General features: G+C 41.6%; 1 protein-coding gene across 1 annotated transcript; it reads right to left on the bottom strand.

The window, feature by feature from the left end:
* Positions 1-208: 208 nt before the first annotated feature.
* Positions 209-12,588, bottom strand: LOC119895202 (anaphase-promoting complex subunit 2-like). Its single transcript, XM_038708144.1, has 14 exons — positions 12,337-12,588; positions 11,028-11,277; positions 10,610-10,931; positions 9,223-9,355; positions 8,924-9,131; positions 8,523-8,642; positions 8,285-8,402; positions 7,220-7,398; positions 6,984-7,125; positions 5,414-5,489; positions 4,529-4,732; positions 1,568-1,700; positions 779-1,020; positions 209-672 (listed from the first exon to the last, which is right to left on the bottom strand). Exons 1-14 carry the CDS (start codon positions 12,433-12,435, stop codon positions 463-465), a joined length of 2,436 nt encoding a protein of 811 aa, XP_038564072.1. The 5' UTR covers positions 12,436-12,588; the 3' UTR covers positions 209-462.
* Positions 12,589-13,499: the final 911 nt, after the last annotated feature.

Here is a 13,499-nt window from a genome sequence, read left to right as displayed (position 1 = left end):
CGACACACATACACACACTATCAGGAGGCTCTTCATATTGCAAGAATCCAAATGTTGCAGGAAGAATGCAACAGTGTTGGGGAAGAAATAGGGAAATTGAACTTGTTGAAAGGAAAGTGTTCTGTGTTTCAGACGGCAGATAAACTTGTCACATGTCAGGAAAAATGCTGTGTTGATTCGGTTGATTCAGTTCAGACAAACGCACACAGGACTTTAAAGAGCTTTTATATTTATAATTCATCAGTGTTACATCAGAGTTATCCCCTTCTTTCAGGTACTGATACTTACTTGTGTGTGACGTCCAAATTAATCTGAAAAACGGGGTCAGTCTGCAAAACAACAATTAGCCTTTCTAGTAGGATTCTTTCCCAAAAGCGGAGGAGAACAGGATTTCCCACAGTACATGAATGCAGCGTCACACCTCAGCGTGTCCTCCCTTGTGTTCGCTCTCACGCTCCTCCGTCAGTTGGATTTGGGGAGTCTGTAGACGCCTGTGGAGAAGATCAGCTGATGCTCCCTGACCTTCCTCTGCAGGAAGGCCTCCAGCTCGTTCACATCCATCTCCGTGACGACGGGTCCTGTGGCGACGAACATCCGGAGCATGGAGTGGATGCGCTCCAGCGTCATGCTGTCCAGGTTGGTGAGCATGGCCTGGATGTAGGCCCAGAACAACTGCAGAGATGAAGGATTATGTTTTAAGATGCTTCCTCAGGTGGTCACGTTTCATCTTGTTTACTGTGTTGCGATGTGTTTGTTTGTGTGTGTTTGTTTTGGGCACCTGCAGCTTCTCCTCCCTCTGCTCAGACTGGGTGGTGGTGTTGGAGTCCCTCTCCTCGTCGCTGTCGATCAGCATCACGCCTCTCTCCAGCTTCTCTTTGGACGAGCCCGTCTCCACCACGTAGTAGCGCCCTCCCGCCTCCTCCCTCAGCACGCCGTGCTGCTGCCACAGAGCCAGCTTCCTGTGCACCAGCTCCTTCGGGGCGCCCAGCTTCCCGCTCAGCTCCTCCAGCGTCCATGAACCTGAACAAAAAGGCTACCAGTCAGATCAGTGCTGTCCAGCTCTGATGTGGCCAGCTGCTGTCCATGAACACGTGAAGCGAAAGTATCCCGGCGCTCTGACGGCACCACCGCAAATCGTGGGTTACTTTCCGTCTCCACACAAGCGCGGCACATTATGAGCACGAGGACAGGTAGTCCGTTCTTTCTCGCCTTCATGTTAAAAGTAATTTCTGCCCCGCTGCTGTCATGGTAACGTAATGTTACGTGTGTCATCTAACGTTCAGCCGTTTCATATTTTCTGTTTATTAAATTTTATTCATTGTCATTATTCTAATGTGCTTCATCAGGATGATTGATTAGACATGTTTTTGATATTTATTTATATTTTATTTATTTATAATTGTTAGATTAATTGACTTGAAAAATAATCGTTATGTACAGCCCTATAGCCCATCACTTTGATAACGACCCCACAGAGGTTAAACAGCAGGGATTAGCCAAAATGTTAAGTTTAAACATAGAATATCTGCAGGAAAACAAACCATAACATGAACTTAAAAGACTGTACTTTTTTCCTGGAAGTGCAGGATGATGGCCGCGTGGATGGGCGAGACGGTGAGATTGGTGAGGGTGCGGTCCTCCAGCTCCACGTCCAGAGTGACTGAGCCCAGGTGGGGCTTCCAGCTCAGCGTCCTCATGGCCTGAAACAGAGAAGACAAGCTGCTGTTAACATCTGTTCACACACAAAAGCTTCGCTCGCACCCGTCAAACTGTTTAGACGTTATATTTACAGACACAAATCAGCGATGACACGTGTAAAGTTTTTTGCCGGCTGATAGAAAAGACTGGGGAGATGTGATATGCAAAATGTTTTAATCCAGACCAGCACAGGAACGGGTGTTTTGTGATGTCTGAAATAATGAAAAATAAATAATAATAATAATAATGTACCGAAACAAATAAGCTTTACGCTACGGATGCACTGAAATGAATATTTTTGGCCCAAAGCCGAAACTGAATATAATGAAAATATTTGCCTACTACCAAACAGGTAAATTTTTATACATTTTTATTTTTTACCATTGCATAAATTAAATAGTCAAAATGTGCTTTTTACTCAGTGTCCGGTAAAGTAAATTACATGAGTCCATTTACTTTTAATGGACACATGTAATATGTTTTATACTTTCTGTGAATATAATCCAATTAATCTTATTTCCATCCTGAGTAGAAACCTTATTTTGAAAACCGGACGTTGTCACATGTGTATCCTCGCGCTAAATTCATCAAGTCGGACCCAGTTTGATAAATACTGTTGTATGTGGTTCTCGTACGGCGTAACATGAAGACTTCACAGCCTCTCTTCAGGCAGGACTCTCATACTGCAACACTTGTCTTTGTAAAGAGACAAACTGACAGGATAAAGTCTCTAACCTGCCTGTCAGCTCGAACTGGTCCGTTTCAGTGGATTTACCATAAAGGTTTGAATACGTGTGCACTCCAAATTTAGGTGCGGCTAGCTTAATGGCCTTCTCATAAACAAGTGACAGAAACACTCAAAGCGGGTCAGACCTTTTCTAAGAAGTCAGCCACAGATGGAGTGGATGTGCTGGGAGACAATTCAGGAGGACACTTTAAAATGCTTCCACACTGCCGACATGTTGATGTAATTGGTCAGTAAAATTTATGCGGTCTTTTGACTTATTAGACCGAACACCGAAAGTGCTTTTAGTGCTATTTTCGTCTGATTAATTTCGGTGGCTGAATATTCGGTGCATCCCTACTATACATAAGACGAGTCAGACAGCGGGGTGTGAGGTTTTTGGAAATAAAAGTACAAATAAGGAAAAATAATAAAGATTTCAAGGACAATATTTACTACAGAAGGAAGAGTTGCATTCATGAGCTGCCCTGTGGTTGTCTCAAAATTTAATCCAGATAACAAGAAATTAGCAAACACGTAAACTGAAAACAATCCGATGTGCGACTAGTTGTTTCTTACATTTAAAATGTTGCCGTCAACTCTAAAACCTCAGCTGTCGTAGAGCCCTTGAATGCACTGCAACTGTTAACGCAGGGAATCATCAGAGGCTTTACGATACGATGTTATCACGATGCAATGCATTATTGCGATTTTCTGCAATATGCGGTTTTACCTTTTTTTCCAACTTCACATTATGTCTACAAAGAAAAACTTTGTCAAAATCTGTTTTATCTAAAAAGATAAATTGCTCTGTTTGATTGTCTCACTTTCACTGGAGCTGACTTAACATTTGCGTTACCATCATCTTCTCAGTTATTTACTTTCATACAACACTATCTTTCTCCATTGTGCCCTCCTCCTTAAAAAATCCGTCTAGCATTTGATTTAAATGCGGACGGTGCCTTCCTGATTTCTTTCTCTGATGCCGCCATCTTTATTTTACTCACTTCCTCCTGCACGCTGACTGAAAAAGCTATTTATTTTATTTCCCTCATGTGCAATTTATATAATAAAAGATTGATTGGCGTTGGGGCTGAGCAATAAATAAATAACTATAGTTATATGGACAAAATAACAATATAACAAATGTTAATTAATTAATTTAAATAAGCACTAAAGTGGAGGAAAAGGGAATGAAATACGATTTTACTTAATTTTAGTTGTGCATATTTGTTGAAAAAGAATTTATCAAATGTTTTGAATGCTCTGCCTCAGATTTGTTAATTAATCCACTGCATCAAGTGTTTGTTCTGACCACAATTAACAATCTGGTTTCTTCAACCATCACTCAGGAGCAAAAATCACAGTATTGCAGTATTGCCATGAAAAATATTGCAATTCTATCGTGCACTGATTTTTTTTACCCCACCCCTAATACCTATAACACAAAATAAAAGGTGATGACATGTTGACTGATTAATTTGCTGCATCTTCATGCAATATTATTTTAAAACTCTTTTTGAACGTACTACTCAAAAACAGATGTGAGTTAAACTGTGGAACACCTTGGACTATGAACTGAAGTGCTGCAAAAGTGTTTGTAAATTTAAGAATTTGTATAAGAAAAAAAATACAGGAATGTTGCAAGAAAAATTATGATAAATAGGCAGAAGAAAAAAAAAGATTTAAAAATGATGATAATTAAGTGTAAAGATAGGTATTACTGAAAATGTATGGTGATTGGGAATGGACTGGGGCTGATCCATTCATAAAGCAGCTGTTTTTCTGTTTCTTTTGATGTGCACAAAAAGCGACAGGTACTACAAGATTTTTCTTCTTCCTGTTCCTTTTTTTTTTTCGTTCATGGAAAAAAAATAAAAATATATATGTGTTTATTGTTGGTCTGAAAAAAGAAAGCCGAACAAAATGTTGTAAAACGGCATGAACGAAATAAATAAATACATTTAAAAAAAAACTTAATTTCAGCAATTGACTAAAAAGCGATCGCAATTCTAAACCAAAAAATCTAAAACATGCCCTCCCTGGTGCAACCGTGCCCTCCAAACAAAACCAACAGATTGGTGTTAAGCAGCAGGTGAGCTCCACCTTGAGCTTCTCGTAGCGGTGCGTGTAGGCCTCCATCGCCTGGCAGACGAGCGGAGGGAGTTCCAGCTTCTCCTCCTTCAGCGGAGGCCAGAACTCAGAGGACAGGATGATGGACGACAGCGACAGCGGCGGCTGCTCCTCCTCGCTCAGCCTCGATTCCTCCTCGCGGATGTTACTGTTGATCCTCCGAGAGTCCGCCATGTCCTGGACAGGAGGCGGAAGGAAGGAATGTGTGAGTAGGGCATTAATCTAGCTAAACTCAACTAAAATAGAGAAGCAGTGTTCAGTTTTTGTGTCCCATCTGTGTCCCATGCATCTGGAACAAAGACTAATTCATTCATTTGTCAATGCCTTTTATGTTTTATGTAAAGCATTTTAAATGTGCTTTACTAATAAACTTCCATCCATCTTCAACCACTTATCCAGGGTCGGGTCGCGGGGGCTCCAGCAGGGGACCCCAAACCTATGATTCTTTTAAACTTGCCTTGTTTTACTATTTTTTAGATTAACCGATCAATGCTTGGGTCACAATTTCCCAGACATTTAATATGTCTGAACTGAACTGTTTCACGGGGACTGTCCATCCATCGTCAACCTGGAGCCAATCCCAGCTTACATTGGGCGAAAGGCGGGGTACACATAGACAAACAACCACTCACACTCACATCCACACCTAAGGACAATTTTGGAGACACCAATTAACCTAGGCTGCATGTCTTTGGATGGTGGGAGGAATCCGGACACGGGGAGAACACGCAAACGCCACAAAGAAATACCAGGGGAACTGGGGTTTGAATCCACGACCTTCTTGCTGTGAGGCGACAGTGCACCACTGCATCGGCCTTTCATGGGGACTAATGTGACATCGTGTCAGACGGTGTTTACCTTCAGCATGACCTCGCAGTAATGCATGTGAGACTCCCCAAACCTGAGCTTCAGCAGCTCCACGTTACGAATCTCCCTGCAAACACACAACGGAGGACAGAACGTCAGACGATGACATTTTGGACACAGCATAGGTGACCACAATCAGACACAAAATATAAAGCTCAACTCACCATTATACAGCTTTTACTTAGTTAGTTGAGTTATTTTAATTACCCGTTTACACATTGTAAGTACTTTGATAGACATTCAAGTCATAATCACTGTAGGAGTCAGTATGGGCAATGTTGTTCACTCCTTTTTGGTTGCCTACGGTTGTTGGGTCACTTGGTGGTGGTAGCAATTTGGGATATCACCTGATCACCAGTTAGCTTGGAGGAGAAAGGGGGGGGGTGATAGGGGAAAGCCTAAGTTTTGGTGACTCCAGTTCACCTTGTTTATTGCATTTTATGGACTTTATTGCTGTTGGATGCTTGTTTAATATACCTGTGAACTGTTTGGACCTTGTGGATGTTGATGATTCTTGGACAGTCAGCAGCCCATCGGGCAGGTAAGTCTCCCAACTCTCTGGGCAATTTACTTTTTTTTTTGAAAGAGGTGGTATTCTGCTCATTTCCAGGTTCAAAATCTTATTTAGGGGCTGAACCAGAACAGGTTTACATTTTTGTCAGACTGCACGTTGCTGCAGCTCCTCTTTTCACCCTGTTGAAGGCTTCGTTTTAGCTATGGAGTGATACATCTTGTCTCTAAATGATCTTTGTTGGCAGTTGCACATGCGCAGTTCCTAGTTACGGACTACTAGCCAATCAGAAGCAGAGAAGGGCGGGTCAGCGAGAAGCCGGTAAACAGCTTCAATTCAGCTACATGTTGCCGACCAGCTTGGCAACATGGACTGGAGCAGAGTTCCAGAGTGGTGAGTTATTAATCTGTAACAAAAGTATCTTTCATCCATAAAGTTTTAACTGAGCTTTGGGCTTTTTCACTGTTAAACCAACCTGTTAAATGCACAAAAAAGGTAAGGTAGAGGGAAAAAGGCAAAAAGCATAATACCATCTCTTTAAGACAGTGGCCTAAAATGAATGCAAAAAAAACACGGATGTCTCACGTCAGCTAAAGTTCTGCATTCAAGGCAATTAAACCCAAATTTAATGGTTAGGGCGCAGTACTGTCAGTGCACAGAATAGTCACATGACCAACTCTGTAGTCGTACAGCTGGGAAAGTCCTAAACATGGGAATATTTACTATCTCTCCCAACATAACGTGAACGCAGCACCAGAATCTGATTAGATGTTTCTTACAGGGACTCTTATTTGAATTCTCTGTGACTGTAGACTTGCGTATATTTTACTTTCTTCAATTTGTCAGCATTTTCTACCACATTGTCTTGTTGGTTCGGCTTCGTGAAGGTGCAGGAGATGAAAATGCTCCAACAGACTGTCACCTCACATCTAATACCCTGAACAGCTGAGGAAACCGGCCTGCTCTGCTCCATGACTCTCTATGGTGTCTCTTTGTGTATTTGATTATATGCATGGAGAGTATAGAAAAGAAACCCTGAACCTTTTGTACCTGGCAGTGTTGTAGTTGAGTTGGTGCAACAGTCTGTCGGCCAGCACGGCTCTGTATTCATCTATGAAGATGTCCTTGCTGCCGTAGATACTGACCAGCAGGCTGATGATGTCCGACGATCGACGCTTCGAGCCCATCTTATCTGGAAAAAAACACCAGACTCTCAGTAAAACACAAACCCAAACAGCGGATCATGAATATAGGCTGTAGCAATAACAAGTCATATGTTTACTGACCGGGGACGGCGTCGGTGGGGTCTGGAGTCCAGTCCTCTGGGTCGTTGCCTTCTTCGTCGCTGTCCTGCATCTCCAGAGTCACCGGGTCTCCTCTGGACAGCTCGGAGGCCAAGTCTGTGCAGCCCTCAGCGTCTCCTGTCAAGCCGGCTACAATCTGCCTCACTGTGTCCTCCCGAGTCCTTAAACACACCACAGAAGCTTCAACAAAACTCAACTCTAGTAGTGATTAAAATAATGGTTATAAAAAGTAGCAGCTTCCTTATTTTATCCGTTTTGTTTTTATCGACTCTCTTCGTTGTCAAGTTTCAAGCTGCATATTTTATTTTTCATTCATTTGTGCCGTTAAGTGCTCCATAATCTTTGTTTAAATAAAGTTTGTTACCAACTGATGTCAAACTACAAACAACTCAGAGATATCAGCAAGAAAACATTTAGACTTCATATCAAGCAGGATTATAGAAACGTTATCCTACTGTAAAAGTTCAATTAAAAGCTAAGTCCCACCAGCGGCCTGTTGTGGCTACAGGTTTGACAAATAAACGCAGGGCTCGATTAGAAGCCTGCTCTGCTTTTTATAGAAGTTCATATGGATGCATAAAACCTCTGAAAGCCCACCAGGTCGCCTGCTTGAAATGCATCTAAGATGCTTAGATCACGCTTACAAATTTAAAATTTTTGTCAAGATAAGTCAGATTCAGTCGTTAGTATTTATTACATATTGCTGTATAATAGTTTATTTTACGAGAACGATGAGAACCAAAGTATAATTCATTCAGATTTACTGGCATGAGACATTAAACGAGAGATGAAAAAGAAGTTGTGACTCGGTAGCCTCCTTTTTATTAAGTAATATTCCTGCTAATTAAAATTAACAATTTGATAGCAGCCAATTTCACATCTTTGCTGAGCAAAGAGTTTTGTGTGAAATGAATTAAAGGCCTGTCCCAAATACAGGTGAGTTCAGAGATTAAACTCACCTTGGCTGTTATTTGAATTTTTACGGTATATTGAAAATAATGTTTTAAAAAACAAGTATATACAAGTATTAAGTATATGTTGACTCACCTCAGGTACTTGCGGATTGGTTGGCAGGCAACCTGCAGGATGACCATGGATGGGTCCAGCTCTCTGAGGGCCTTGATGGCGGAGATGTAAACCGTGAGGATGTCAGACGTGTGAACTCCTGAAAGTGGACGGTACGACAAATACTGAGGATAATTAAATCTCAATTCAACATCTTGCTGTGCTGTGTTACTACTTAAACAAATGCTGCGCTGTCCTCGGCCCCCGGCGGCCGACTCACCTGGATGCAGCAGACGGCTCTCAAAAGCAGATTTGAGTGAGGTGAGGAGCTGCTGTCTCTGGTTGGTTCTTTCCAGACAAAACTTCAGATCTTCAATGGCAGCTTTAGATTCTGGGAAATCTGAGAGAGAGGTGAAACGTGAAAATAATCCCATGAAAAATCAGGCAGCCAATAGCATTTCTGCTCTTAACTCAACTACAGTTACATGATTTTGGGTGGACAAGTCACCCGCCTGCAGGCTCATCTCTGTGCAGGACGTATTTAGCCTAGCTTAGCACAAAGACTAGAAGCAGATGGAAACTTCTAGCCTAGCACTGTCAAATGTGAAAATATACTCCTTCCAAAATTTAGGCATTTTACTTGAAGACAAAATCTTCAGGACACGCCGTTTTCTCTCTCACCTCTGATAATACTGAAGAGCTCCTCGATCCTCATGTTGACGTAGATCCTGCAGAAGAACTGGTGCATGTGGCATCTCCACTGCTTCAGGACGGAGCTGGTGGCGTGGCCCGTCTGGACGCTGGGAACACCGGGAGCAGATACCAGACCGTCTCCGTCCGCTTCGCTTGCAAACACTTTGCTCAGCCAGCCCAGCACCAGCTCCAGCCACTGCTCACAAGAAACGCAACGTGCTTAAAATAACAAAGACGCCACGCAGTTAAGCGTTTTGTGATCACGGACAGACGGACGGATGTTTTACCTTCTGGAACTCCAGCAGGAAAGAGCGTTCGTATTCTCCCCTGCAGTGCTGCTCCATTCGCTGCTCGATGAGCCTGTGGAGGATGGAGGTGACGGCCTCGGAGCTGACCCACTCCAGCAACTGTAGTTTGGAACTACAACCGCATAAAAATGAAAAATAACCTTCAACCAGTCATCCTCATATGAAGTACATACATAACATGTACCTAGTGCTGGGCAATAAAACAATATGGTCTACAACGATAAAAAAATCTTTTGTATTTTCACAAATAGAATTAAGGTTTCACAAATCTGAAATGATGATTTAAAGAAACTTTAGCCTCTCTGTAATAACCTAGTCCAGTTTGACAGCTCTAGGAATAGTGGTTTTTGATTTGGACCTGGTTTAAGTTGGTCTACATGCAAAAAACCAACAACATATAAATCATCGTATACGATATGAAACTTTTTAGGGAGTATTTGAGGCATGCAGTGAGGCTCTCTGATGGGTTTAATAGTTTCTGGAAGGAGCTCCAGAAAGAGATCATGCTGTGAGACACACACTGGAGAAATATTTATTACTCCATTTATTGTTATTTTGTTTGGTTTAAGGAGAGGAAACACTGAGAGTAAGATGTTACATGTAAAAATATAAATGCAAACTGGTTCAAACTGGGTGACCTTAAATAACCAAATAATGTTGTCTACTATCAAATTAAATTCAATATTTTCATGGATTAGTTTATTAAATCACTTTTCTGTTCATATAGCTTACTCTGATTTTAGCTAATTCGACTCCTTTGTTATGTAAGTGTAATTTTATTCTTATAGTAATCTGAATGTTATTGCAACATGCAGCTGTCTGTTTTGGTTTTATGTAACCTTGTGGTTGCTATTCTCACAGTTAATTTTAAAGCTTGTTTAATCTAATTCAGATCTCTGGTTTTGGTCTCCACTCCTGCCAGAAATATGTATCTGGCTCTTTAGCTGCTAAATGCGCCACTTTCATCGCCTGCTGACGTGCTGAGCAGGTCGTGTACAGTGTTTATCAGTTGGTTTATCAGAGCTTTTCTGCAGCTGGCCTGCAACACTGAGATGAACCAGACAGTAAATGTTGCGGCAAAACCAAACCGAAGGTCTAAAAGAGGCTAAAACTCTGAGGGGAAACTGCAGTTAGTGATAAATCTTTGTGGGTTCATCGCTCTGACTAACCCACTTTTATTACACATAAGTTATTTGATCAACTGTTAATATAAAAGTATGGATTAGTGCAGCAGAGGGTATTGACAAAAGACGAATAGCACCCCATTATAGATATTGGATAAGTTATAAATTAAAAAGATTACTAACGGGTGTGTGGAAACAGTTTGAAAATGGTCAGCAGGATGTTATTTTCACTGTTCACTCACAGTATGTGGCTAAACTCCTGCAGTTGCTCCAGGGCCTCCTGACACCAGCACTGCTGTGTCGGGACCCCGCATCCCCGACAGACCCCTCTCTCCGGGCCGTCTGGAACCTCGGCCCCGTCTTCTGCCTCCCCCACCTGGTTCATATAGACAGAGAAGGTCCTGCTGTAAAACTCCAGCACTCGCTCTTGGAGAACAGGGGAGGGGGAGAAGAGGAGGAGGGCCCTGATGATGGTGAAGGCCCGCTCCTGGAGGCCCTTTGGCCCCGGGCCACAGAGACTGCCACGGCCCTCGTCTTGCCACGTCCCCAGCCTCTCCAAACCACCTAAGAAGAGGAAGAGGGGGTGTTTGAATATTGTTGATGTAAACAAAGAAAACCAGCAGTGAACTTAGCGACGCATAACATTTTTTCTCTACTTGCCCAGGAAAGGTTCCAGCCGGCCCAACAGAGTCTGGAAGGCGGTGAGGAGAACCCAGGCCCTGCCTCTCTCCTCCAGCTCGTTCTCCGGCTGTTTGAGTCCGGACCAGAACTCGGGAACCACAGAGGAGGACAAACGCATCTGTAGAGTCTCCAGCAGCCAGCTACCCAGCAGCCGGCCCAGACCCTGACTGCACAGCAGGGCCAATGATTCAGAGAGGTCCTGCTCCGTCACCGAGCAGCCAGGAGACATCTTCAGAAGAAAAGCAGGACACTTAAAACTAAAAAAGCTTGTCAGCGCTTGGGTTGGTGGACAAAAAATTTAATGTAGACACTATTTCTAGATTTATGTCTTGTTTCTTACATCAGTATCTATAAGTCTACAATAAGACAATATTGGTCTGATTTTGCGTAGTTTCCTGTCAGACAACTCAGTCAGTACTCAGAAAAATAAAATAAAAACAGATACAAATGTTCCTTTACACCCACGGAAATTAATGCCCTAAATTTGCACTGAGCTTGAGCTGCTGCTCAGAACGATAGATTGTTGAGGCTACCTTTTAACTTTTTTAACTCTTTGAGTACTTTTAGACGAACAAAAGAGGTTGTATATAACGGCTGTCCTTGTCTTTGTTTATGCCTCATGTAGGTTTGTTTTAACCCTATAGCAAATCAAATTTCCCCTTGTGGGACAATAAAGATTGAACTTGAACTAGTTTCCTGACAGACAACTCAGTCAGTACTCAAAAGATATATTGAAATGTGGTCTTCAGTTCTCAACAGAGGCCCCTTTATAGTTACTTTTAATTCTCCACAGCTGGTCTCTGTTCTACAAGCCTGGATTACCAAAAAAAATGCACACAGGATAGAAAATGGTTGGTGACACTTTTCAAAGTGCGTTTGCCAGGGATGGATTAGAGTTGACTTTAACTCCAGACCTGGACTGACTCAGACTGAACTGTCCTTGGTCTTGGACTCTTTTATTCAAGTCTACTGGTCTTGAATACAGTATTGTACAGTATAAGTTTATCAGGAGGAGACTGACAACTTGAATGAATTGTTAGCTAACAGCTAAGTTAGCTAACAGAGTAGAACACAGACAGATAAAAATAAGTCGAAGACAGCGTTATATGTATGCCGAATTTAACCGAATACCCCTACTAATTCTTTCGCTGTCCTACATCATGTCCAACTGGGTGTGAACCATTGCTACAAGCAAGAAAACATAAAATCATAAAATATTTGAATGGAATTCGGCGCATTCGCTTCACTCCATGTTCGCGTCTTGAGTCCACTGATAGAGCCTACTTACCAAAGCAGCAGTGACAGTCTCCCAAGCATCGGATACCCCTAGTTGTGATGCAGGTCCCGATGTTTCTGCTGACTCCGAGTCCATCACCATCTCCTCCATTTTTTAAGACTTTCCTCACAAATGACGAACTAACGTTAGCTTGTGTGAATGAAACATTTAAATCTCTGATTGTTTCTGCCGTGTTATAACATCACACGCGTCTATGTGCAAGTAACGTTACGCATTATGTCTTAGATGCGTTTATATTAATGTATAAAACTGTTCATATCAGTAAAAACATTCTGTTGTTACTTTGAAATAACATTGCGGGTTCTTGCTTGTGTATCGCGGGTCTTCTTCTTCGTCGACTTTTTACAATGAGTTTCCGGCAAACTGTGGCCAACTCTGCCCTCTACAGTGAAACAGATCAAAAACCACTACCTAGAGCTGTCAAATCCAGACTAGATTAATACAGAGAGGCTAAAGTTTCTTTAAAACATCATTTCAGATTTGTGAAACCTTTATTCTGCTTGTAAAAATGCACAAAAGGATGAATTATATGTTGTTGTTCTTTTGCATGTAGACCAACTTAAACCAGGTCCAGATCAAAAACCACTATTCCTAGAGATCTCAAACTCGACTAGATATTACAGAGAGGCTAAAGTATCTTTAAATCATCATTTCAAATTTGTTAAACCTTTATTCTATTTGTGAAAATGCAAAAAAGGGTGATTTATGTTGTTTTTTTTATCATGTAGACCAAATTAAACCAGGTCCAGATCAAAAACCACTATTCCTAGAGCTGTCAAACTGGACTAGATATTACAAAGAGGCTAAAGTTTTTTTAAATCATCATTTCAGATTTGTGAAACCTTTATTCTATTTGTGAAAATGCAAAAAAAAAAAAGTGTGCTTTATATGTTATTTTCTAGACCACATTAAACCAGGTCCAGATCATGAAGCACTATGCCTAGAGCTGTCACATATGGACCAGAATGTCAAGTCAGGTCAGGTTTTATTTAAAGTGCAAAATCACCAAAAGACATGGTCCCAATACACTTTACAAAATACATTGAAATTAACCATAAAATACAGAATGCATGTAACAAAACACATAATAAAATACAATGAGAATAAAATCAACTAAATAAAACGATAAAATTTAATAATAATTTCTAGTTTGC

This window comes from Micropterus salmoides, unplaced genomic scaffold (assembly GCF_014851395.1).
Source record: "Micropterus salmoides isolate LMB-PRFRI ecotype aquatic unplaced genomic scaffold, ASM1485139v1 Ms_hic_scaffold_10, whole genome shotgun sequence".
Classification (NCBI taxonomy): Eukaryota; Metazoa; Chordata; class Actinopteri; order Centrarchiformes; family Centrarchidae; genus Micropterus; species Micropterus salmoides.
The sequence above is the reverse complement of the archived record's forward strand: the minus strand, read 5'-3'. Positions and strand labels throughout refer to the sequence as shown.